Genomic DNA, 26,501 nt, shown 5'->3' with positions numbered 1-26,501 from the left:
TTCATTCATAGTGAAACTAAGTGCTACAGTAAGTTATTCATTTATCATTGAAAGGAAATAGAATCCATTCATAGTGAAGGGACAGAAGTGAGCTTGTTTTGAAAGAGTTGGCTCACCCAAATTACAAAAAGACAAAACAAAAAACAACTGTATGATTCTTGATATTGGATTTCACGTGGCAGCCTTCTTAGATTTTGCTTTGAGCACCACAAATCAACAAGGTCTTTTGTTTTTAAATACTACCCTCTTTGGTTTGCTGTCACTTCATTTGTGTTAATTTGATTAGGTATAGGTTATTTAGAAATGTGCACCAGGTAAGCACAATACAAACTAAAATAACATATACATATAATTACTACATTTTGAACATTCTACAAAATATGACTTCAAGATGAGGTAAAAATACAGGAGCTGCCTTAACACCATTATTTTTTCAGTTGGTATTGTGTTGAAATGACACGCATGACCAAAAACATGTCCATGTCAGAAAATCACAACCCAGTTGTCACACATTGATCCTGGGGGCCCTAGGGGAACCTGAGGGCCTGTTGGTAGTCCAGCATTGGTGTTGGGTTTGAAATATCTGCCAACACACCAATAAAACTGTGGTGAATGCAATCTAAATTTAGCTGCTCAAGACATAATAAAATTACTTTTTAAATACTTAACAATATTTGCTATACCCCACCCCCAGGAAACAATAACCTGATTACTCAAGATAAATCAGACCACCTGCCAATTGAGGAATTTCAACCTTTTTTTTCTTCTTTTTTTTTTAAATAAGAAAATACTTCCTACTGAAATCCATTAAATTAATAACTCCATAATTAGGGTTCTGAAGGACTGAAACATAAGTGATGCATTCATTTAATGAAAGCATTTATTGCAAGAAGAGTGTCTAGAAATCTCCTATCTTTTTGAATACAGTGTTTTTCAAATAAATTATTTGTCCCAACATTTCAACTTTTTACACTTTTAGACATCATAAGGCACAGCTGTAATGGAGTGGAGTTTACATTTTCATGCGATCATGTGTTTGTCCTAAATCATTTTAGAAATGATGATGATGACAGTCAACACCCATCAGTCCTGTTAGGTCCTGAGTCGCACAATCAGGAGGCTGGCTGTCCTCTGGAAAACAGGAGTTCTTCCTTTTCCTGTTGAAGCTCTTCCCATTTCTTCTGCAGCTCTGCCTTTTCTGTCTGCAGCCCTTCTCTCTGTCTATTTAAGTCTTTGGCTTCCTCCTGCTGTGCTTTCCTCAGTGACTCAATTTGCTCCCTCTCTGCAGCTGCCTCTCTGGCATTCACTGCACGCAGCTTCTCAAGAAGCTCCCTCTGATGCTCCAGGGCACGCGCCTCCTCCCGCTGTGCTCTCCTCAGAGCTTCTATTAGCTCCTGTTCTCTCCTGAAAACACGCCTCTCTCCTCCAAACATTCTTGAATCTTTGATCACATCTGCAAGAAGGAGGAAAGAGAAAGCTATGAGTTGAAAACAGCAGAAACAAAAAATGTAACAATAATTCACTCAACATACATTAGGCTGCTGAGATATCAAATTACTTTCTTAGTTACTGAGAACATAAAGTAGTCTACATTGACAACACATGTATGAGTAGTTGAATATGGAATATTTAAATAATGTTTGTTGGCTTATGACAGGAGGGTAAAACATTTAACCTTGTTCTAACCCCAACCGACCGAGGCAGATGGCCGCCCACTCAGAGCCCAGTTCTGTCTGAGGTTTCTTCCTGTTAAAAGGGAGTTTTTCCTTGCCACTGTCGCCAAGTGCTGCTCATGTGGGAATGTTGGGTCGCTTTAATTTAATTTATAGAGTACAGTCTACACCTGCTCTATGTGTAAAGTGCCCTAAGATAACTTTTGTTGTGATTTGACACTATATAAATAAAGATTGATTGATTGATTCTGACTGTATGATGAAACAATGAACCTTGTGGATGCAAACCCAGCTGATATTTCAATTAAATTTTAAATGTGTATTCAATATAACCAGGGCTGTAATATTTAACATGCAGATCAAAATGAGTCTGTAGTAATGACTAAAATAGTCAATATTACATTGAACGCTTACTCAGATTCATGGTCTTTTTACTTTTTATTTGATCAGTTCCTGATTTAAATAATAAAAAATAAATCTACTTGTATTTTACTGCCCTTTTGAGGTGTTTTGCTGCTCTCTCTGGTTGAAAGTTTCCCACCTTGTTTCACTACTAAATGTGCTCAGATGCTGTAGCCACACCCAACAGCGGGTACGTTTACATGCACACCAATATTCCTCTATTATTAAGGTAGCATTTTTATGACTGTGGCCCTCTTGCCCATCTGTGCAGACAAAATGACACATGCTGGAGCAGGAAGGCAAACAGAAGAGAGGAATGAGAGGAGAGTGAAGAGATGTTCAGTGTGGGCTGGAAAAACATAGTGCACCCTCTCCATGACATGGACTGATGGTGAAGACTCGATGTGACGCACCAAAAAACACCCAGCAGTGTAGTAAGTATCATGAGATAGCCTGGGTACTGCATGTGCCTGTAACTATACATTTCTAATATCAGTCATATAATATCACTTCTGAATGTTAGGCAGCAGCTCACTAATGTTTTTCACCTCGCTGGTTTACTTCACTGCCTGCAGAGATCTTGTGATTCCTGTTCTCAGTGAAGCAGAAGGAAACCCTGAAAACCTTCTGCATGTAAATGGGAATATTAGTTAATTATTCATTTTCATTATTCAGCGTAGTTGGAATATTGTCTTTTTTAGAATAAACCGGGAATATTTTGTGCATGTAAACATGGTCAGTGATGTCGTGGGGTCCTGAACTACATCTGTACATCACTGCAGCGAGGTGAGAAGTTTAACCACTGGAGGTCAGCAAAGATAACATTAGTTAAATTTTAAACTGTATATAATTTAGGTTTGTGTTTAAAAAACATTCAATAATTGTCATCTTCTTTTAAATAATGAAGTGTGTTAAATATTTGTCACTTATTCACTTAAGATGCATTTTAAAAAGTCTGAATTTATAACAAACACAACCAGCAGTGAACTTCAAAACGTTACCTGGAAACTCTCTCTGCTCCGACACCTCCACAGTCACTGGTGGTGTAGATGTGTCACCGTTAGTATTTGAGCCGTGTGATGACTTGGATATTGGCGGGTTCTGCACATCAACCGCTAACAGAATCGCCTCCGGGTGCCTCTTTGACATGTGTCGGTGCAGGTTGCTGGTGCTGCTGTCGAAGCATTGTATCTTTTTCTTGCAAATCCGGCAGCGAGCAGCAGCCAAACTCTCCAAGCGCTCAAAATGTCTCCAAATCAAACTCCGTGTGTTCCGTCTGCGCTTTAAACAGCGGCCACTTGCCTCCTCATCTGTTCTTGGCTCTACTGGAGCTCCTTGTGCAGCTTCCAGGATGCCATTAATGGCCAAATTAATGTCAGCTTCATTCACTGTGGTGATGGTGTCAGAGTCTCCATCCTCCAGCGCCACTTCCACTAAAGAAGAAGAAAAAAAACTTAAGTAAGTAAAGCAGAAGATTTTCAGGCATGATGATGAAAGTGGCACATTTTCTGTTATGTCTTATGTTTTACGTACTCTGATGAATCTGTTCTTAACACTCACAGGAGAAGCAGCTGAGTGTGGTGAGAGTCAGGAGCATCATTTACCTTTTACTGCGCTGGCTGAAGTGAGTTTAAAAGTCAATAAGAATAATCCAGTGCTTTCAAAGAAGCTTGTAAAACATTACAATTGTCTTCATAATCAGTGGTGGAGTACATTTATTCAAGTACTGTACTACAATAATGAAGTACTTATACTTTACTCATGTATTTCCATTTGATACTACTTTATACTTTCACTTCACTACATTTATTTAACAGCTTTAGTTACTTATCAGATGATTTGACACAATGGATAATATAACAAGCTTTAAAATACAACACATTTAGGTTTCCAACCTTTTTGGTTCTTGTTTTACAAAAAGCAGTGGAGTCATGCTCACATTTCAGATGTCTATGAGTTGTTAACAGCTTCAATAAATAGTGATTTCTCCCTCTAAACTTGTCACATGGTTTTATTTCAATAAAAGTTCAAATGATCCAATATTCATTATAAGATTAGAGAAAAAGTCCACTTTGATTTTTCTGATGACCCTTTGGAGGGGCAACCCCTATAAAATAACTAAAACTAGCTCCACCTCCAGCAGCTACCACAGTAACATAGTAGTAGCGCAATTTTTACTTTAATATCTAGTACATTAGTACACTTTGCTGCTCATACTCAGGTTCTATAGTAAGATTTTTCATGCAGGACTTTTACAGATCTAAATATATACCATCCACTTCTGTTCATAATCAGTTAAATACCCAAAGGTAGCAGGGTAGCTGTAGGTGACTAGGATGCTTAAATCAGCTTTAAATTCACAGATTGAGCTGGATTAGAGAAAAGTTTAGCAAAATATTTCACTAATCTGAAATGTTGTTTTAATGAGTCTCTGGAGTCTCTCCGTGACAAGTCTAAGTAGTGTTTTTTGGATCCAGTCTGATGTGGTCTGGATGGTTTTCATGACAAAGATAAAGACATTACAGATCTATAAGAGGGGTTTACATAGCATTTAGATTTTTGGTGCGATGTCTGACACTCTTTCATGACTGATGACACTAAATATTTGATCAATGTTTCCCTTTGAAGCTGCTTTCAGCATCTTCAGGTCTGCAGGAGTCAATACCGGAGCAGAACTGTCCCCGGTCAGCCTCCAGGTCCTGGACTCCATGGCTGGCAGCAGTTTCAGGTCCCTGTCCATCACTTTTCTCGGCTATGGCTACCTCGGTGGGATGTTTGACACGCAGATGTCTCAGCATGGCTGTGGTGGTCCCCTGCTCGCGTTTCAACAGATAATTTTTGCAGAGCAGACACTGGACCGAGCCTGAGTCGACTGTTTTAAAGAAGCCCCACACTACACTTCTTCTACGGGTCATGTTTATCGGTAGCTCCGGTCTATCAACACACAACATGCGCCGCTACACCCTGCTCACCCTCTCTGTCCGGCTCTACAGCTTCACTGCTTAGTGTTTTCTCCGGTACCGACAGGCAGCTTTCACCTGTCTGGTAACGACTTGTACCCCAAGCTGTTGAGCTTCTTGTTTTAAATGGAGGATGTTACCACACTGCGTCACATCCGGGCTCACTGTCTAGGGTAACCCTAGATTGGCGAAAGATCCCGCGAGAGTTAACACTTGCCCAAATCATGATCTTTCCTTAACCCTGACCTGAAGTGTTTTTAGTGCCTAAACTAGACTTTATCCGCAGCGTCGTCGCATCATAAAACGTAGTTTGTACTATGACAAGAAACGCACACACAATTAATGGATGTGTACAAATCACGCGAGTTTTTCAACTCTAGGGTTACCACTAACTCCTAATTTCATATTTCTAGCTTCATTCTAAACCTTTTTACAGACATCCCAACTCTAACCCTAACCCCCCCCCCCCCCGCCCCCGCCGAATGGACCTCCCTGGAATGACTTTCTGCAGGTTGGGATGTCTGTTTTTATGAACTCAACTTTAGTACCCCCAACATTTACAATATTTCTTTGCTGAAGCATATTTAGTTATGGGTTTTTTTCAGGGGTTGCTTGGATGGCCACATGACTGAGCACTATGGTCAATAATATCTGACAGAGCATTTGTGAAATTATCCACCAACACAGCACATGATGGCAGAGTAGGCAATAGCGCCTTACAATCAATGATATACATTTAAAACTCATGTAGACACTAAAATAAAAAGGTGTAGAGCTGTTGTTGATGGTAAGAAATGTTTCAATGAGCTCTTTGTTACTAGTTTGATTAACCTATAGTAGGTTAGGGTTACTATGACATCTGCTCCATTTATGAATTTATCAATATACAAAGAAACAAAACTACTGTCACTTAACAGGAGCAGAATCAATACATTGAATTCACAGACACTTAAATGGATACAACTGTATTTATTTAAGGAAATATCTGTCAGTCAGATGAACAGTATGCTTTCCGAACTTGAAATGCAAAACGTTGTGCTAAAAAAAGAAAGAAGCTGTGTTATCATTTAAAACAACACTTACTCTAAACAAGATAAATATAACAGCTTTAACAGAAATTCACAGGCTGAAAAAACACAAACATTGAACAGAATAAACATCGGGAAACATTTTCCACACACCAAAACATAAATAAATACAAAACGTCTTCCTTATATAGACACACGTTAAATTCATTTTGCAGTGAGCGAGCTGGAACAAGAATTGCACTGCAGTTTAAATAATGTGGCATATCATCAGTTATCAGTGCAAAAAAAACCACAAACCAAAACATCTGTAAATAAGAACGTGATAACGCGGCTGGAATGTATTTTAATAGTGGTGCATCATGAACGTTACGCAGGCAGATGTGATGTGTATTATGAAGACACTTAATGTAAACTTGAGTTTTTATAAAGCACTGTTGGGATAGCGTGAGGTAAGCGTGCAACGTGTATGCATTCATATTTGCAGATCCCGAAAGGGTCTACGAGGGGAGACAGGCTCAAATTATCTGCTGCTGTCTTCAACACCTGCAGGACCGATAACGTTCGGGATATTCAGCAAAACTGAGATGCAGTGAGCGACTACAACCGTAAACTGTTAAAAAACAACATTTCCTATCTCTTGGTCTGAGCCACACATTTATACTCTCACGCACATCAAATCCAGTGGTTTTACTCAATGAAAAGATCAGTAAGGTTTCAGGGTGAAAAGTGTAAAAGAGGCGGATGGGGCCCCCCCCCCACTCTCTGGATTTTAACATAATATGTTTTGATGCACAGATTGCCAGAAAGGAGTCTTGTAAAACATCTAAAATTATCTCAAAGATTAACAAATGTAAACAAAGCTTTTACACACATTTTAAACTCATATAGTTGTCAAATACCCTCAGACTCTACGTCGAAAACTTTGACTATAATTTTTAGGACTAGCCTGTTTCTGCTAGCATATTTAGTTAAAAACTCTTAAAATCTGTCCTTCGAATATCAAATGCTCACTCTTTGTAAGCTTGAAAGGTTTCTGTTAAAAGCCAGTCGTTTCCTTCTTCAGTGTCAGTGGATAAAAGATTACAGGATCAAAACATCCCAAAATATATTTTCTAGTAACTCAGTTACTCAAAAATCTCACTAAATACAGGGATGGCGTTCGTGTTGCACCATCACCCTCCCGTGTTTTAATCTGTTTAGGATAATTACACGTATATGTATATGGATGGAATCTTGTAAAATCCACTGTTGGATCTCACTGCTGCTTTTGTCTGTGAAGGAAGAAACTACGAACTGTTTACGGCCTCTTTTCAAGACGACAGAGACAGATTCAAGATCAAGTATCACTTCAAGAATCGGACATTTTAAAAGGGGGAATGCTACAAATTGGACCCTTTTTATCATTTTATTTTCTACATAGCTTATTTTAACCAATCCCTGGTATCTCACAGATTTTACGTCCTCTAATTCTCCTCGTCCAGTCTCTGGCACTGTGTCAAAAAAACCTACGAGCCCTTCTCCCCATTTTTAAATGTTTGTGCTTATTACACATTTGAAAGATTAAACTAAACTCTGCACAGCTCCATTATTCTTATTTAGAAACATACAGTAGCTCCATCAGTGAAGCACCAGCTGAATCGTGCCAGTGTCACGCTGAAAACTCTGAAAGTATTTTGTTAGTAAAATCATCTGCATGCTTCGTTATTAACTTTAAACACTCCCTTTCAGTATCAGGTGCTGTTGGAGTTGGGAATAAATTAACATGATGGTTTTTGATTCAAACACATCAACATCTACAATATAAATGTTTTCTCAGTTGGTACAGATGTTAGGAGAAAGCCATTTTTATATGCTTGAGATAAACTTGTTTTTAAAGGTTTACTGCCTGGTCAGCTGTTTCTCAGGTTATGGTAACCTCCAAAACCTGCAGACACTTCAGCCAGTTTTGACCTGATGTCTTGACTTTTAGCAAAACAGCTAAAAAAGAAAAAAGTTTTGGCATACTTTAGGACGAGCAGTGCTCCTGTCTAATCGTGATGTATAAACTTATTTGGTCCATCTTAGAATATCATTAAAGATGAACTGTGCAGTTTTAAAATAGAAATACAATCAAACAAACTGCAAGTAAAGAGAAAGGTTAGAGTCGGACATCCACTGAAGGGTTGTTTTTGACTCTGAAGCAGTTTTGCTGTCGACCGATGTTTGACATACGTAGCTGTGTCTTACTGACAGGTGAAATGTTTCAACCATATTTATACCTGTCACAACTTCAGTAGGAACACATACTGTGTTCATTTTTTTAATTCAATTTAAATATTCACTTGTTTTATGAATCTGAATAATGGAGCTGTGGTATAAATTTAGTGTACGTCAAATCACGACTGTGAGGGTACAAACATCCACACACAGTTCACACACTGCTCAAAATGTGACAAGGAGTGAAAATGCAGTAAGTAGTCATGGGTAAGCAACTGAACTGAAGGGGAAACATTCGGAGCCCAGTTTTGTCTGAGATGCGCCGTAGCTGCACTATAAATATGTTTAGTTCTTATTTCTCTGCAGAGCCTCACACAGGTTGTGGTTTGGATCGGGCTCTTGGCTCATGATCTCGACACACTCCCACTCTCCGCTGCAGCTGGACCGTTTCACAGCCTCCACCACCGTCTGCACGTACAGGCCATCCTCAAACGTTGGTGCCATGGCGACTGGTCCTCGCGCCCATGACCTGCGCTCCTCGTGAGCCTGAAACGACTGTCTCAGCGCCTTCACCATGGAGCTCAGCCCCCGCAGGTGAGGCAGGGGCATGTCCTTCACCTCTGGTCCAGCCCACCCACTGTCCCCTAGCAACAGCTCCTCACCTTTACCACAGTTGCGCTGACCATACAGGTCCGTCCCCCTGGCAACCAGTCTCCCAGTGGATCCAACTACCATAACTTCGTGCACAAACGACCCCGGCATGTTGAAGTTCAGGGTCACAGTGCAGCACACACCACTGGAGGAAGACCCAGGTCCGCCCATCAACATTTGGAAGAAGCAGAAATCATCGCTTGTGACTCGTCGAATGCCTCGGATCAAACCATTCTGTTGTACAAAGGTCCGCAGTAAGCCATGAACGCGACTGGCTCGTGCCCCTGTCAGGTAACTTAAAAGGTCAATGATGGTGGAGCCGACGGTGTGCAGACCGCCTCCTCCCATCAGCTCCTCACACGTCCAGCCGTACGACTGGTCCAGGAGGCTGGGGCCGTAGACACGGACGTCACACACCTGCACTTCACCCACGTATCCCTCCACCAGCAGCTGGCGCATTGCGACAAAAGCTGGCAGGAAGCGCAGGGTATTACCCATAATGCTGAGCAGCTGTGGATAATACCTGGCTGCAGTCACCATCTTGAACGAATCCACAGCAGTCGCAGCTTTCTCACAAACAACATTCTTCCCGATACCTGCAGAGAGATGGAAGGAAGGTTTTGTTCATTATTATTCAGGTAATATTAAAAACTTTGAGGTAAAAAAACAAAGCTGTAGGACTCCTTTTATCTTTTTGGCCTTACGTTACAACAAAAAAAAGTTCAGCAATTGGTTTTATGTGTTAGGTGATGGTGGTGAGCAGATCACTTAGTACATTTCTAGATTGGCCTTTGATTATCATAACGTTTTGCAAAAATTTTACATTAAAAGTTATTTTAAATTAATTTAAAAGTTTAGTTTTCTTTGTTTGGTATGAATGAACAAAAAGTCGACAGCGGGCATGTATGGTTTTTAAATATAGAGGCAGGCAGCCTTCAGTGCCACTTGGAGCGAGACAATTCCTTTGGCGTGGACACACTCAGGAAGCTGCAACTAAAACAGGAAGCTGAGGTCAACTCTCAGGAATTCCATTAGATATGCTAACTTGATAGACGCCCTCGACTCTGACTGCGTTGTATGCGTGTATGTTTAATGTTGCCTATTGATATGAAAATATCCTGAAATGACGACTTGCCCTGTGGTCATGTTCATGATCAACAAAAATCACCTCAAAAAGGGAGAAAACCTGACAAAATACTTATCAGTAGAAGGCAGTCTTTGTCAGTATAAACATGCTTTGAAGAGTTGTGTGATAACGCTCACAAACACTCAATCTGTCTCACAGCAAATCTGCCTTGGAGTTGGGTCAGGTCACGTTACGTCAGATGCTAATTCAGTGTCATAAAAAAGCTATTTAAGACCTGTGTTGACTGCGTATCTCAATCACTGAGTGATTTATGGGCCAAGGCATTTGGACCGGTCAGCTCTGGTGAATGTGGCTGACACACTGCAGGTGAACATACGTCTGTGGCCTCTTACCCAGTGCTTTGACAGCAATCTGCCGCGTCATTGAGGGTGGAATATAGATGCAAACAAGGTCGACATCTTGGTGCAGCAGGACGTCATCAGATCGGCTGGTATGAAACGGGATGCCGAGCTCCTTTGCCAAGCAGCCCGCTTCCTCTTCACTTCGCCCCCAGAGTGCATGAACTTCAAAGCCTTCAGCTTTCAACAATGGGACCAGCACCCGGGCTGTGCTCCCCGTGCCAAATACACCGACTCCTGGCAACATGGCAGTGCCACTCACCGCAACCTTACGTCTGAACCATGGCCAACCTCATTAACATCCCAACTGCCAACAATCCACTTGTGTGTACAGGCCTCAGGGGTCGTCCAGGGATCAGGAAGAGCTCACTGCACCTGTTAAAATAAATAAACACACTGTTAGAGCGAGCTGACAAATACAAAAACCACAATATCTTTTTTACAGTTCAATAAAGCAGCCATATTCTGGGATATGATTATTATTACTGTTAAATGTAAATGATATGATCGACCTCTGTGGATTAGGAGGCCACACATGTAGAAAACCACTTTATTGTAGATTTAAGACAAGGAACAGGGGTATTTTAATCTGTCCAATTTTTAATCAAATCCCATTAAATAAGTAGCCTTACAGCGCAATATCTTTATTATATCGATTTATCTCAGAGCCCTGGCGACTGTACCAAGAAACAGGACAAACATGTCAGATGGAAACCTAGACCAGTTTCTTTTATCAGCGGTCTCTGACAACTACTTACATTGTGTCCTGCCACATAGTTAACATGCCATTCCTCAGATGATCCACACCCACAAATCAACGTCACCTGTGCCTCTGTAGAGAGTGCCATTTGTGTGTGCTTATCCTAGTTAAACACTAATCTGGTGGCGTTTTTGTACACATACTTGCCCATAAGTTGAATTCATGTCAACAATTGATCCTAACACTCTTCCTTCAGACAGACTGACTCATTCGGAGGTTTTTTGTTTAAGTGAGTTCAGCTCAGGTGTCCTCTCCACTTCCCTTTGATGATTTCTTCATTTAAGTGTTACAGACCTGAAACTGTTGGGTGAATTTCAGTCATTATGAGCAATTGCTGTTATCGCATACATTTGTCATTTGAGGTGAGATCCCCTCCCTACATTGTTATTAATTTAAGGGTGGGGTGCTGAGACCTGCTTTAAGCTGTAGTATGAGCAGCTCTTTCCTGGCTGGACTATAATGATGTTATGCAACGAAAACGTGGTCTGTGTCATTATATTGTTATGAACATGAGAGAAGATGTAACAGTATTGTGTCTTACAGGAGCTGACAATCACTTATTTCTCTGTAACAGCATGGCAGTACAGATAAAGAAGCCTTTGTTGCTATAAGTATATTGTGGTCTTACTTTTGTTTTATTTTGAGTTGTGCAGTCTGGTGTGGAGGATTTGTATCTTGTACTAGAAACCTTCAATAAATAAATACATTTTAGTACATCTTTTCTCACTTGTGCTCAAACATACAGTCTGTCAGCAGCCTCTCGCACTGGACACTGAACAGCAGTCCTGTTATGCTGCTAACGACCCGGTCAGATAACATATTTATGATGTGGTTACGGTCCTTGAGGTCTATGGCTGTCAGGGTTTCTTATGGGTCAACTTTTGTATGCAAAAAACGTTCAGAAAGTAGAACAACTTTTAAAGCTAGCGCCCACACATACACCAGACGAGACGCATAGACTTTTCATAACGTGAGCTAGCACGTTCAGCGGCTAACAAGCTAGCCGGCCAGACAGCCGCAAAGAGACTTCAAACAGCTCCCGGTAAACGCAGCTTGATACTGAACAAACTTAACATCTAAACATATCTTCTCTAAATGTCTTTACATTGAGTAGGGCGGCTACCGATAAGGAAATACAACGTTAGTTACCTACCGGATTTATCAGTCCAACATCAGCAGCGGTGGTCAGTGTTCATCCGGGCGCTGCCCAGTTGCTAGTGGTAACTTCAGCCGAGCAGGAAACACTAACGGGAGGGAGATGTGTCACCACCGGAGGAGGGAGGAACGAAAACACGCCGTTAGCTATGTACATAACGAAATATGCACCTTTCACACGTAACCTTGTTCCGGTGAAACCTATGTTTTGCAGATAAGAGGTAAATAACTAAAATAATTGTTATAATACTAGGAAAAATTGTATTAATCGATTGAGCAAGTGCATTTTTGATCGAGCACCGTTTTTCCCATAATGCATTGTGCGAGCCTATTAAGCTACAAAGACTAAAAATACACAACATACAGAGCAAGAATGATATCATTTAGGCTGTAGAGAGGTTTTGTTGTGTCAAGTATGCTTTTTTATTTTATTTTTTTTGTTGCACTTTTTTTTGATAAGGTTTGTTTTTTTAACTAGCTTAACTGTTTCCATATGTACAAACATAGTGACACACTAGACCAGTTACAACAGTAAATCAATGAAAAATAAGCGACATAACAAACAAAAAAAACAACGCAAAATCATTGTGGGCAAACAGAATTAGCTACATGTACAGCAAAGAAAGAATTTTCTTGTTAATAAGTGTGTCATAATCAACAATAAAACCAACCAAATTATGGCACAAAATACAAAATAACATCCATATAGGCCACTTGCAAGAAGATTTTAAAATATATTTTCCCGTTATTCACATCATGGGCTTAGGAATTATGTATGGGTCCAATTTTCAAAACAGTGCTTTCAGTAACTCATTTAAAACATATTGCACTGGGAGGAAATGTCAAAACGGAGACCACGGTGCATCAGTGCATCAAACAAAAAAAATTACATTATATCAGAATGCTGCCATCCACATGAAACATCCACATCAACATTTTAATTTTGGAAGCTGACTGATGTATTTATTTCCAATTATTTATTTTAATGCGGCTTGCTCCTCTTTCACCACTGACTGACGCGCTGTAAATTGCATATTGGGGCATTATTATCACACGCTTTTAATCGTAGAGCATTTATAGATTATCATGTCAACATGGGTACACTGTTAAACAAAAAAAACTGTCAAAAGAGCACTTGCTTGGTCCAGAGGGCAAAGGGCAGGTGCTATAGCACCACCTAGTGTCTATCTGTGCACGCCACTGCTTGGAAGTTCTGCAGACAACATTCTCATAACAAAATGCACACAGCACGGTTCTATTGAAAAAAAAAAAAATTCTGTCCATCAGGCTCTTAGTTGGAGATGTGTGCAGACTAGCGACCACACAGCTGTGGGAAATGGGGGGGGGGGGGGGGGGCTGTCAGTCAAACTAAAGAAGACAAGCCACGCATAAAACAGGTGCCACCATGGTTAACAGGTGATTTTTAATACTGCTAAGAGGGTACTGCTTTTGCCAGTGTGCCAATGACTATGCTGCAGGGTGCCGACCGTGGCACGTGTGGCTAAGGTTGCCGACCCCTGCTTTATAGCAACAAATTCCCTCTTTGTGTTTCCTCGGACAGTGTTTCCCTGTTGAGCTGTGGTTGAAGTACATTCACAAAAAGAGGGACTTTGGCACTAAAAAGACTCTATAGATCTTTTTAGAGATTTTTCTAGAGATATCTACTAGATTTGACTCATTTGGATTGCTGAAGCTTCATACTTCAAACTTTTATATACATTTTTGCATAGCATTTTGGATTTTCATCATTTACCTACATTGTAAGTACATTATGAAGAGATTTTCTAATGGTCACTATGTAGATTATGAACAATTGCAGCAAGAAAACCCTGTTTAAATATTCATCTGGACACCTTACTGTTGTTTTAAGACTGACTTGAAAAATGTGACGCCATCCTTTAATGTTACATGACTTGACATTTATGGACTTCATTTGGTTTCCATGAATGTAGAGTGTTGACATGTGTGGCGACATTTAATCAACAAACTACACAACTCGTCTTTGCGTTGTCCCTAATATTAATGTTCAACATGTCGAACCTCTATTCAAAAATACTTTCTTTCACTAATCTTACACATGATATTGCTATTTCTGCGCTGTGGAGTCAGTCGTGTGGTACCACACGACTGACCAGCAGGGGCAGTAGCTCACTGACAGGAAGCGCAAGGAACTCTGGGATTTTTAGTTCTTAATGGCGGACGGTTGGTTTGATTAAAGAACAAGAGAAGAACAAAAACGAGACATTTACCGCCGAAAATTAAATATTTGCCTCGAATTCAGCAAATATAAAAGCTTAGTGTGCTTTCACTCCGGATAGAAAGGCATGGATTAAGAGGCCGTGCGGCTTAATTTAGGTGAAAATAAACAGGAAGTTGTTAGCGTTGTGGGACGTGTAGTTCCGCCTGCAGGCCGCTGAGCTTCACAACAACGCACAGAATAAAGAAACAACAACTAAACAAGGTAAACTGAGTCGAGAGGCTGTGTTTTCAGGCTCGGCGTGGTGGTCAACATGCCCGGGTTCACCTGCTGTGTCCCTGGCTGCTACAACAACTCGCACCGGGACCGGGACCTGCGCTTCTACACGTTTCCCAAAGACACGGCGCTGCGGGAGCTCTGGCTTCGGAACATCTCCCGGGCCGGGGTCAGCGGCTGCTTCAGCACCTTCCAGCCCACCACGGGACACAGGGTCTGCAGCGTGCACTTCGCTGGCGGGAGGAAAACATACAGCATCCGAGTGCCTTCCCTCTTCCCTCTGCGGGGGGTGAACGAGAGGCGAAGCCGGCGGGGCAGGGGCAGGAAAGTGTCCTCGGCGGCTCCCGCTCCCGGCGCAGCAGCGACCTCCGGGATCGTCCTCACTAATGTGAGTAATGTCCTGGGCAGCACGGTAGAAGGAGCCGAGGCTAATGCTGGCGGCGAGGCGAGCGACGACAGCATCACCGTGGTTCAGATAGGCCAGAACGGGGAGTACCTGGGCACGGCGCGGCTGCCCGCTCAGTCGGAGGGGACGTCCTACTCCGCTCCGGTTTGCAGCTCCGACGACCTGACAGCAGACGACTCATCGGTAGAAACGGTGCACCAGGCGCCCGTGCAGTACGTCAGTGTGACCAGCAGCCCGCTGGACCACTCGTACTCGCTGACCACCGGCACCACATCCACCGAGCTGCTGCGGAAACTGAACGAGCAGCGGGACATCATCGCGCTCATGGAGGTGAAGATGAAGGAGATGAAGGCGACCATCCGCCAGCTCCGGGTGGCTGAGGCCAAGCTGCAGGAGGAGGTGCGGGAGCGGGACCGGCTGCTGTACGGCAAATCGGTGGCTTTTGTTAGTGTCCGCAATAAAATGTGATGGGTGAACATCACTAGAGACTCAGACTGACATCGAGGACGCTGAAGACCTATTTTGTGTGAAACTACAAGCGATGACAATTTATTTTCAACGAGTAGAGCTGGTTTTTCGTAGGCCTGATGTAAAAGAAGTTGAATGGCTAGTTATGTAGCTGATAGTAATAATCTCATTGCTTATCACCTGGAAACATGAACACTCTACTGTTGGCCTGCAGCTCAACCGAGGTCAATAATACCTATTTTATCCATACAGAAGACTCGTAGTTTGCACTGACTTACAAGTTAGGCTGGTATATTTATAACTTGACTGACAAGCAAGGTGCTTAAGACTGCCTAGTTGCATAGAAAGTTTTTCTCCTTGAGATTTCTCTTAAAATGTTTTTATATTTTTACTTTCTGACTGAAATTTGAAGGTTGTTGCAAGAAGCATCTCAAAACAGATTGTAGAAGTTCAGGCGAAGTAAGCCAAGATGGACTGTCCATAGGATCTGGTAACAAAACACTATTCTTGGCACACTTAAAGGGTGTTATTTCATGAAATAAAACTCTACCATGACCGTTCCTAAATTCCCTTTTAAAGGTACCTTAAGTTATTTTCCTTTTATTTCCGCTGCTAAATATATTAATTCAGCAGAAAACAGACTTTTAAGGAATCCTTTAATGCTTGAAAGGGAACCCAAGGATGAAATCTTAGTTAAGGATGTTTCTTGAAGACAAGCATTAAGTTACATTTGTGCAACGATTTTTTTCCCCCTAGGAATCCTGAGTGAACTACAAAACATTTGGTGATTCGTTATGCAACTTGGACATTTTTGACTGTCTCCGAGGTTGATGTGAGAAGAAGCACCTGCTTGTTTCTGTGTGATTCGTGACTTTTATGTGCCTGTTTATGGTCAGATGCTTCTCCACACAGACATTTAGTGGCTGCATCTCTCTGTCCTGTTCATGAGTGCTTTAAGCGCAGGATGTTATATACATTTCTGACTTTTGACAGCCATTCCCTGCTCATTTTGAAGTAAACTTCATTTTTTAAATAGTGATGATTCGCACTGAGTAATTTCGCAACTCATCAAATGTATCCTGGTTTTGTCCAGTGTCATTAACTCAACAGGAAAATGCTGTGGGTCGAATACTAAAGTATTTTTATTGTAATTACCTTGAAGTGAAAGGGTTATAACTCATTGACCATGGTGAAAAACTCACTGGGTTGCTGTCATCTCTAAGGATCTTTTGCTTGGTCTTTTTTTTTTTTTTTTAAACAAAAAGGTACAGATATGAGAGACTTTAGTGCTATTGTCAAATAATAGCTTAAGTATTATTTGTTTTACGCTGTGTTTAGTTGTATCCAATTAAATCATCAACTGTAAAGACTTGTGATGGGAAAGAAACTCAGACAATATTTCTTTCCTGTTTTGAACACCTGTTGGGTGACATTTGATACAAACTGGTGCTGAAAGCGTAACTTAATATGTACTTTGTCAGTGTGAAGAGAGCATCCTGCATAAGATTTTGCCTTATAAAGACAGATGTGATGAAGTGTACAACCCGTCATTTTTGCTTTTCTTTTCAATAATAATTGAAGATATTATTTTGATGTGGAGTTTAACTGCTGAGAAACAACAATCATTTCCCAAAACTTAGAAAAAGATGCTAATATTTCTGATAGAGTTTTAAATCTACTATATTTCGGTTGAACTAATTAATCTTATAGGCCATCAGTATAAAAAATAATGGAACATTGCAAGATCTTAAATGACAAAATTATTTCTGCTGGTTCTTTTTTGACCAAAAAGAAAAAAGAAAAAAAAAAGTAGTTTTTAAAGCAACACATTATCATATTTGAAAAACTGGGATGGTGATCATCTTGACTAATAATTTCAACACTGTTGTTTTAGTGAGTGTCCACAGTGAGTATAAGATATGAATACTTGACTTTTACACAGGTTGATTGTAAATTTGACTTGCAGTAGAAACTACAAGAGGTAAACATGTTCTTTGATTGGTGAATCAGATGTTGCAGTGTGATTTTCCTCCTCTAGATGGCAGTGGGATAAAAGTCTTCAGCCTAATTTGCTTTATCTGTCCCTCTGTGTTTGTTGGCAGCTCGGATGGTCATTTGCTTGATTATATCCTTATTAAACCACTGAAATGGTGAATGTCATCATGTGAATGTAAAGCTGTAGTGTAGTTGTTAAACCCAAACTGTAGCTGCATATTTTTCAACACCCATTGTAATAATGTGTTACATGAAATGAAGAAAGAGGGAGAGACGGATGAATGGATAGACAGAGGGAATTGGAGAGAGCGAGGGTCCAGATTCTAATCTCATCTGGATTTTTTTTTAACTCCCAACAGTGTTGCATAATGCCTTAATCCAGAGCTGTCATTCAAACTTACACAACTCCATCTTCCCTTTCTATGGCTGTTACTACAACTCTGTTTATGTTCATGCCACACAACAGCATCTCATGTTAGATTGTCTCATCCTTTGAGAGTAATTATGTAATGTGAGGTATGTGGTAAAGAAAGGGTCATATTTAAATTTATCATTCATATTACTTTTCATGGTATCATTCGTTATATAATTCATGGAATCAAACTATAGCTGCCTAAAGCTAAAGCTTTTGTTTTTTATGACCAGTTTTAAAGTGAAAATACATTTTTCTCTAATGATGATATGTTACACAACTGTACACCAAAATCTTCACGTAGCACAACTTCAGATAAGTTATGGACATCCGTTAAAGTCTGCAGGATTTCATCGTGCTCAAAGGCTCCACCAGGTCACTCTGGTGATTAGTTTGCTGCTGTGTCATCTGAAGTGAAATCCTCACACTCTGAGATTTGTGTCCGCTATTGAGATCTTTACTGTTTGCACGAGTCTGGAGAACTGTAATCAAGATTGATCTTTTTTTCTTCTTCTAGATGTATAATAACAACAGTATTCAACATTTCTGGATAGTTTTAGCTTTTCAAAGAGTGTGATGGTTTTTGAACAATCTCTCTGCATTTTTATATTTATTCTTAGGATACCATCATCTGATACAGATTATCATATCTACTGATTGTTAAAATGTATTTAAAGCTCACATTGAATGTCTGGCCAGACTTTATATTTTTAAACGTACTCTAGGATCAGTAGGGACTCATTTTATTTAAGTTTTTTTTTTCTTTACGGTTGCATTTACATTTCACATATGAGAGGGTTTCTACAAACCCACTCATATGTTAAATGTCCTAATACAGTTTGAATGTTTTTAAGTGAGTCATTGTAAAAGTGTCAAATCACCGACCGTGTCCAAATGTTAAATTCAGACTTGTGTCTCCAGAAAATATCCAGCTATTTTTGTCGTCATTGTCTTTCATGGTGTAACTGCCTACATTAAAATAAACAACATGATAGTTATTCAAATCTCACAGTTTAATAAAGAGGAGGAGGATAAGCACAGGAATCAGGCAGTCAAACATGCAGAAACCAGCATACGTTCAGGTGTATGATCTGGAGAGTATATAGATAATATGATAGCCATATTTAGATAAATTCTGATGAGAAAATTGACTGCTTGCAACAAAATTAGCATTTCACTTGAGGGTAGAGAACGGCATTTTACAGCCACCTTTCTATAAAGTGTTTCCATTCTCTACAGATGGACCTGAAACTGTAGAGTACATTTGAATTACTGTGACATATACAGTATGTGTCTTAAAACTGTATTTACAATAATACACATCTGTATACACTGTTTTGAACAAGGTTGCCGGTTCTGTTAGGATGTGCTGCTGGAGGGAGAACAAAGTTGTTAGCAGGAAACACCTTACATAAGTCTAATGAAACTTACATGCTTTAGCTGTATTAAAAATCACTGTAAAGAAACAGAGACACAAGGAAAACACTTTAACAACACACTGATAACACACTGGTAGCAGCATCAGATGGATTGAGCTTTAGAGTAACAAAGACAAGGGCTGGCATGATATTATTTCCATAGTTGACACCTTAACATAATAACCATATTGGAGACATAGGCTACTTCTGTTCTTGAATGTTTTTTTTTCACAAGATTTTGGAGCCTGGCTGCAGGAATTAGCTCCTATTCAGCGACAAGAGCATCACCGAGGTCGAGCATGGATTTCAGGTGATCAGGCCTGGTTTCCAGTTGGTTACCAGTCTAGTTTTTCCACATCCAACTGAGAAAATATTTTAAAAAATGTATGTCACATTTGTTAAGCTAATACAGATGTTTTCAGGAAGACTCAATGTTGGCAGTGCTGCCAAAGTAGCTCCCAGGATGTATCGATTCAGGGCAGCAGCTTCAGACACAGACAGATTATTTTGCAGTTAATGGTTGTTTTAAACTGCAGATTAACAATGGGTTACCATTCCTTCTGTGTTAGTATACAGATGTGAACCAAGACTTATAATAATGCACGGAGTGTGAGCCATCTGGGGGGTGTAGCAGGGGATTTGGAGGCTAAGAGAGCTCAAGTAAGGAAGGCAGTTTATCTCAAGGTAGACGGTTTACAATTACACATCTTAAAAGAGTGTACATGTAGGATTTGTGCTCTGTTGCTATCCAGTATTTAGTAAACACATCACAGCACTCCTCAGTGACCCCTCATGACCCACATAGCTGTAGCTGTAGATGATTCTCACATGGGCTCCTACTCTCAGAGGGTGCTCTGCTTCCTCGTCGGACTCCCAGGTGGGCCGGATTCTCTTATCCTCACTGGGACATCATCCATCTGTCCAAAAAGAAAAAAGAAAAAGAAAAACCCTTCACACTTCTGATCATGTTTCATGTGACAAACTCAGTAGCAATAGTAAAATCAGGGCTTTGCAGCAGGTATGTGAGTGGCAGAACACACAATCACCATTAGACTATATATAATTTATTTGTGTTTCAAATAAATGTTCTAAATACTAAAGACCGGAAATGAGAAAGCTTTAATCCAGTGTGCTGTGTTGTGATGCTGTCATTGGTCTGCTGCCTCCAAGCTCTCTATGGCACTCGCCTTGTGCCCCTCCCCAGAGCACACACACACACACACACACACACATACACACATACACACACACACACACACACACACACACACACACACACACACACACACACACACACACACACACACACACACACACACACACACACACACACACACACACACACTCATCCTCATCCTTTTACACTCAGGGATGCATCGGCCCCTGTCACTGTTAATCCAGCTGGGTTATGCCCGTGTGCATTGCTGTAATTCTGCAATCTGAAGAATTCCTAACGGATGGCAGGACGCATCATATTTTAAAGCAGAGAAACTTTATACTCGTTGGATTTACAGCCAGTTGGAGCATCACATCAGAGCCTTTGGTTCAGTGGTGGGACTCTGCTGAGCTGAATGATGAAGTCCCGTTCAGGCACCGCAACCCTGCTGCTGCCTCTCGCTCTCTGCTTCAGTAAGGCTGTTTCTGTCTTCTACAGTTGTTGTCTGAGTGTGTTGTGTGTTTAAGTATTCTGGTCAAATATTGAAAGTGCTTAGTTTGTCTCTTTTCTGTCTTTTATTGTGCATTGTTATCATTTTCCTGTTTTTATGTGTGCAGGATCCAGGTAGAGGCTCACCTTGATCATTTTTGTGTTTGTCATGAAAAACACAAAGCCGTTAAGATGGCTGATAGGAGGTTATTCCATTCAGGTTTTTCTGAAAATGAGGAGAGAAAGGTTTTACAAATGTGCTTACCACAGTACCTTAATGAAATGTCCCCTCATGCTCTGATTGTGTGTGTGTGTGTGTGTTTGTTTGTGTGTGTGTGTGTGTGTGTGTGTGTGTGTGTGTGTGTGTGTGTGTGTGTGTGTGTGTGTGTGTGTGTGTGTGTTTTATACATGTATTTGGTGCACATCTTCATGTATTTCACTGTGAATTGCAAATTTCATATCATTATTCAGAACAGTTTGTTTAACAGTTTGTTTTTGTCGAGTAACCTGTTTGGTTGTGATATTTATAATGATGAGGATTATCTTCATGTAGTAATATTTATAATAATATATAATATATTATAAATCACAAAATAAATCAAACCTATTATTATTATAATATAATAATAAACAGAATCTCAAAGTCATTTTAAGATGATGTCTTAGGTTGCTGAAACTCTTCAGGCAGATGGTTTCACTGTCTGGGAGTTGAGGTTTCTAAGGCTGGCAAGTTTCTGTTTTATACACCTAGTGGCACAAAGTATCTGGACACCCTTTCTATCTTTGGTCTGGGGCAGTTTTTCATGGTTTAAACTTGACTCTTCATCAATTAAGAGAAATCTTTGTGTGAAAGCAAACAATGATAACTTGGACAGCAGTGTCTTTCCAGCCTGGTGGCAACAGTTTGGACTATAAAGAAAAGTACACACTATAAGTGTGAAAACTACTGGATCAAAAAGCAAACTGGAGGCTGAAGTTGGAGAAAAGATCCAAATAATGGAAATCTTTTATAAGATAATTTGATCTTCAAGTGTCAATTAACTCTTGCTAGGCTGAAACATTGCTCTGTTAAGTTGAATTTACTGGAAACTATTAGTACAGTGTGTGGATGCTGTGAGTCTAACAGATTGAGAAAGGTCCTCTCCTCTTTCAACATGACAATGCCTACATGGACAAACTTTGGTATACAAAGACATGATTTTCCCAATTTGGTGTGGATTAACTTCTCTGACCTCAACCCCATCGAACAACTCTGGGATGAACTGGGACAGTGACCACGAGCCAGGCCTTATGGCCCAGTATCAGTGCTTGACCTCACTAATGCTCTTGTGGCTGAATGGAAACAAATCCCTGCAGCCAGGTTCCAAAATTGCGTGCAAAGCTTTCCCAGAGGAATGGAGACTGTTATGACAGCATATTAAAGCCTGTGATTTTGGAATGATGTCCTCAACTATAATATTTGGGAGTAATGCCCAGGTGTTCACATACTTTAGGCCATACATGACCATGTAGTGTTGATTTGATTTGAGACAGTTTATCTAAGGCCACCAACCACTAGATCTACAACAACGGAGCAGGAAGAGATTTACTCATCCACAACTCAAACACACCTTCACCCCTTCAGGTTGAGTTTTAGGTGGTTTCTTTAACCAAGCATCTTCTGTTAAATATAAATGTTCCAATATTCCAGTCAAACTTTGTATCATGCCTTTTCAGAAGCGTTTTGTCAGAAACACAAGCCAACCACAGAAGGATGATATGTATGACCTGATCAATGCACTCATGGTTTTGTAACCTCACGTTGACTTTGAGGATATATATGTAATCCCTCCAGATAAATTTGATACAACATATTTCTGCATCTATTTGATCCATCCAAACAGCAGTTGGATCATGTCTTTGTAAGCATATACATGTATTTCACTGGATGAATCCACAGAGAATCACATTTTATTTATTTGTTTATTTGTTTTTCCTACTTTTACACACAAGTATACACGAATAGTATATACTGTGTTTACAATGTCCCCATATATGCTTTCCTTTATTTATATCAGTAAAATGATCTCAATGTAGGGTTATAACATATGTTATTCTGGTCTTTTCCTCTTCAGCAGGCTTGATCCCCGTGTGTCTTGGAGCTGCAATTCCTGTTTCATGTGATTCCATCTATAAGAGTTTTGCTCAGTGTTTACTCACACTTGGGGACAGTTTGGTGGAAACACAAAAAGACCAGAGCACGCAGGACATCGATGCAATCTGCAGGTGAGTATTCGCTCATCACTATGGTAACCATTCATTTACACATTGTTTTGCCTTCATACTAAAGATTTTTTATTAAACCCTATTAATTATGTCCAGCTTCATATGAAACAATGTATGCATGTACTGGACATTATGTGGAAGAAAAAACCTGAATGAATTTCATGCAATGCAGAAGATAATATTTATACATGAGTTCAGATTTATTTTGTAAGCCAATATTGTTGCCTGTTTATGGAGCTTTGTAGTGAGTCTCATCTCATTGTTTAGCTGTCTGGCTGCAAATTTACAGTTTTAGTTAACAAAAAAATCACATGATGCAGGTTTAAACGGACTTTTAGCTTGTTTTGGCTGTTGTTGCTACTCAAAGCGTGTTTTCTGCTCCTAGAGGTTGATACATGTGTCAAATTGAACACAAAGGAGTCAGTATGTTTCAATCAAAGTGCTTGTTGCATGGTCAAACAGCATCTGATACACCTAACCCCACCCAACCTTTCTGATGTCGACTTTTGAGGTGGCTGCGTCCAACAATTCTTGTAATTTTCTGAAACGAACAATCCGACAAACATGTCTACTTAATTTAACTTGAACTTCATTCTATAGCTCTTTTTTATTCTTAACACAAGTACACCAGTAACTTCTGAGTGACACCAAGTGCACCATAACTGCCTTTGAGGAGATACTGTGCAAAAGTATGTTGTTATCCCTGTTCCACCCACTATTGTGTCTAACCCCTCTCTATGATGGCCAGCTTTACCCTCCTCTGTCAACTTAGATTGTTCTGAAAAAGCTACAAACAAATGTTGAAAAACACTTTGTACAAAACACTTTGTTTGAATCATTGCAGAACTACTACAGGTCCCAGGCTTTGGCTCTGGGACATGTAGTATTAACACCACCATTAAGCACACAAAGTTGAGTTGAGTCAACAACTCAACCAGGACTGGTATCTTTATGGCATTTAATTAGTCTCAAGACCCGTGCACATAAAAAAACAGGCACGTGTACGTGATACGAGCACACTGAACAGTATCAGTGAGCGGAAAGGCATCCTTGCGAGGAAGCATTTCACATGCTCGGGCCTGTTTTTTGTGTGTTTGGGTTTTGAGACTAATTAAACGCCATACATCTGAATGAATGAATCTTAACTTTATTACCTGCTCAGGTGTTTACAGCATGTAATATGTGTTGTGGCTCACTTTCTAAACTCTCTCCTGATGCCTGATGTCAGTATTTCATTTTGTTGCATTTCTACACTTAAGACTGACATTTCTTCCTGGTTCCTTGAAGATCCTGGAACGCTTTCCATGTTTGTGCCAACTCAGCTCTGGCCGGCTGTCCTGGAGAAGCAGCAGCAGTCTGGGAGTCTCTAAGACAAGAATCCAGGAAGACGCAGTTCTCTGGAAACCTCTACGACATGTGTGCTAGCCGCACCACCCTCGCACCCAGCACTGTGCCTGCACCCCAGAACCCTCCCACCTCCGACCAGACCAACCAGGAAACATTGAAAGGGCAAACAAACAGGCACAGCCCCACCCTCGCCACACTGATCTTACCTGTATGCAGCACGTTCTTAGCTCTGCTAATCTAGTTCACTCATCTGCCTAATACATACTACTGACGAATGCAGTGTGCAGTATATACTACATACTGTATACTGCTTTTTGTAGAAGTATGCAGTATGAAACTGTTAATTGATTTAATTTACAGTATACTAGGCCAGGCTTAGCCAGTTTCCAGGTTTGGAAAGTGGAAATATACAATAGCATGGCTAATAGCAACAGTCAAGATGACCAAAAATGTCTGAGCAAATTTCCAAATCGGTCTTATTTGGATAAACTGACCACATATTGGGAATCTAACTGGTTATTTTCTTGCCAAATAAAGTGACAAATTAACAGTCCTAGAGCAAAAATTACAACAGCTTTTTAGCCTGGCTCTAAATCTCCGCCATGTTGCTGTCTGCCATTTAAAAAATGACCAGTTGTGACCATTCCAGCGCTTTGCATTGTGGGACTGATCTGGTGAATTCTGGAGATTTTTTCTGAATCAGTACAACATCCAGGTATTATTGGCATACTGCATACTACATGCTGCATTCTGGCCAAATCAGAATGATGGTCATCAGAGAGTCCTGCTCCCCCAACGATGCAAACACACACAAACACTCATCACAAGGTATCATGATTATGTATTAATACTAAAATCAGGATTTCAGAAACTGAATCAGAAAGAAACATTTGTTTCATTGTTTCTTACATGGAAAAAGTGATTCATCTATTCAGTCATTAATAAATCTTTATATAGTCAGACTACTGCATACGTTGCTTTAAATGCATCACATAAGATAAATGGACTGCAGAATTGCCAGTGTTCGAGTGATTTCACATCATGTGCTATTGCTTGGTCATCAGCTGGACTGACAAAACAAACCCTCTGACTTCCTGAAATCACTTAGCTGAAAGAAAAATCTCACTTATAAGCTATTATTCTTGGTAAACACTACTGCAGGTCATCAGTAAAACCCACATAATTTCTAGGACACAAGGGATTTGAGAGATATTTTAATGCCAGGTGTTCGGATCTGCTCTCGATCCAATCAGTTGAATCCAGAGGACAGTGTTGTTGTTATTATTATTACAGGGTGAAAACTGTGTTTTTTGTGCAGCAAGTTTTGTTTTTATTGCCCTATTTAACTGGTTTAACATCAGAAAAATAGATTTCTGTGTCAAGGCATTCCTTGCAGTGTGTGCATATTGTTGATTACATGATTAATATAATTCATTCCAGTGGTTTCAAGTCCATTTTAAGCAAGTATGTGTTTCTTTTTTAATATTCTATTAGAAAGTTTCAATTAAATCAATTCGTCCCCAGTGGGGCAATTAAAGTATATATAAGAGAACAGACACAAAGATGTATATTTCTATAAAACTCTGTTAACTGGTTTTCAAATTATGTACACCAATGTATTTACTGGATTATTTTCTGATTTAGTTTTTGGATTATTGTAATTTTTCACAGTGTTATAGAGTGGTACAATCCTCTTTGTCTCACTCTGATTTTTAACCCAATACAAAATCTAATTAAAGGTATCTTTACATACACAGTACCT

The 26,501-nt window shown here is 40.1% G+C and overlaps 4 protein-coding genes across 4 annotated transcripts; 2 read left to right on the top strand and 2 right to left on the bottom strand.

Moving 5' to 3' along the window:
• Positions 1–728: 728 nt before the first annotated feature.
• Positions 729–5,500, bottom strand: LOC133983222 (uncharacterized). The gene is made up of 3 exons (XM_062422226.1): positions 4,741–5,500; positions 3,077–3,508; positions 729–1,453 (listed from the first exon to the last, which is right to left on the bottom strand). The coding sequence occupies exons 1-3, from the start codon at positions 5,024–5,026 to the stop codon at positions 1,113–1,115; spliced, it is 1,059 nt and encodes a 352-aa protein (XP_062278210.1). The 5' UTR covers positions 5,027–5,500; the 3' UTR covers positions 729–1,112.
• Positions 5,501–8,545: 3,045 nt separating this feature from the next.
• Positions 8,546–12,356, bottom strand: gfod2 (glucose-fructose oxidoreductase domain containing 2). Its single transcript, XM_062415117.1, has 3 exons — positions 12,309–12,356; positions 10,390–10,770; positions 8,546–9,506 (listed from the first exon to the last, which is right to left on the bottom strand). The coding sequence occupies exons 2-3, from the start codon at positions 10,640–10,642 to the stop codon at positions 8,605–8,607; spliced, it is 1,155 nt and encodes a 384-aa protein (XP_062271101.1). The 5' UTR covers positions 10,643–10,770; positions 12,309–12,356; the 3' UTR covers positions 8,546–8,604.
• Positions 12,357–14,138: 1,782 nt separating this feature from the next.
• On the top strand, positions 14,139–16,642 carry thap11 (THAP domain containing 11). Its single transcript, XM_062416405.1, has one exon. The coding sequence runs from the start codon at positions 14,821–14,823 to the stop codon at positions 15,655–15,657; it is 837 nt and encodes a 278-aa protein (XP_062272389.1). The 5' UTR covers positions 14,139–14,820; the 3' UTR covers positions 15,658–16,642.
• A 4,414-nt stretch (positions 16,643–21,056) lies between these two features.
• nrn1lb (neuritin 1-like b) lies at positions 21,057–24,980 on the top strand. The gene is made up of 3 exons (XM_062428573.1): positions 21,057–21,111; positions 23,245–23,392; positions 24,680–24,980. The coding sequence occupies exons 1-3, from the start codon at positions 21,057–21,059 to the stop codon at positions 24,978–24,980; spliced, it is 504 nt and encodes a 167-aa protein (XP_062284557.1).
• The last annotated feature ends 1,521 nt before the right edge of the window (positions 24,981–26,501 follow it).

The sequence above is a fragment of the Scomber scombrus genome, chromosome 1 (genome assembly GCF_963691925.1).
Source record: "Scomber scombrus chromosome 1, fScoSco1.1, whole genome shotgun sequence".
In the NCBI taxonomy this organism is placed as follows: domain Eukaryota; kingdom Metazoa; phylum Chordata; class Actinopteri; order Scombriformes; family Scombridae; genus Scomber; species Scomber scombrus.
This window is presented reverse-complemented; position numbering and strand designations above follow the sequence as displayed.

Coding starts and splice junctions, on each gene's coding strand:
- gfod2 (XM_062415117.1), bottom strand. CDS start 10,642: ATGTTGCCAGGAGTCGGTGTATTTGGCACGGGGAGCACAGCCCGGGTG. Junction 9,507..10,389: donor GATTGCTGTCAAAGCACTGG/GTAAGAGGCCAC, acceptor ATCTCTCTGCAG/GTATCGGGAAGAATGTTGTT.
- nrn1lb (XM_062428573.1), top strand. CDS start 21,057: ATGAAGTCCCGTTCAGGCACCGCAACCCTGCTGCTGCCTCTCGCTCTC. Junction 21,112..23,244: donor GCCTCTCGCTCTCTGCTTCA/GTAAGGCTGTTT, acceptor CCTCTTCAGCAG/GCTTGATCCCCGTGTGTCTT. Junction 23,393..24,679: donor GACATCGATGCAATCTGCAG/GTGAGTATTCGC, acceptor GGTTCCTTGAAG/ATCCTGGAACGCTTTCCATG.
- thap11 (XM_062416405.1), top strand. CDS start 14,821: ATGCCCGGGTTCACCTGCTGTGTCCCTGGCTGCTACAACAACTCGCAC.
- LOC133983222 (XM_062422226.1), bottom strand. CDS start 5,026: ATGTTGTGTGTTGATAGACCGGAGCTACCGATAAACATGACCCGTAGA. Junction 3,509..4,740: donor CCGGGGACAGTTCTGCTCCG/GTATTGACTCCT, acceptor CTTCTTCTTTAG/TGGAAGTGGCGCTGGAGGAT. Junction 1,454..3,076: donor GGAGCAGAGAGAGTTTCCAG/GTAACGTTTTGA, acceptor TCCTTCTTGCAG/ATGTGATCAAAGATTCAAGA.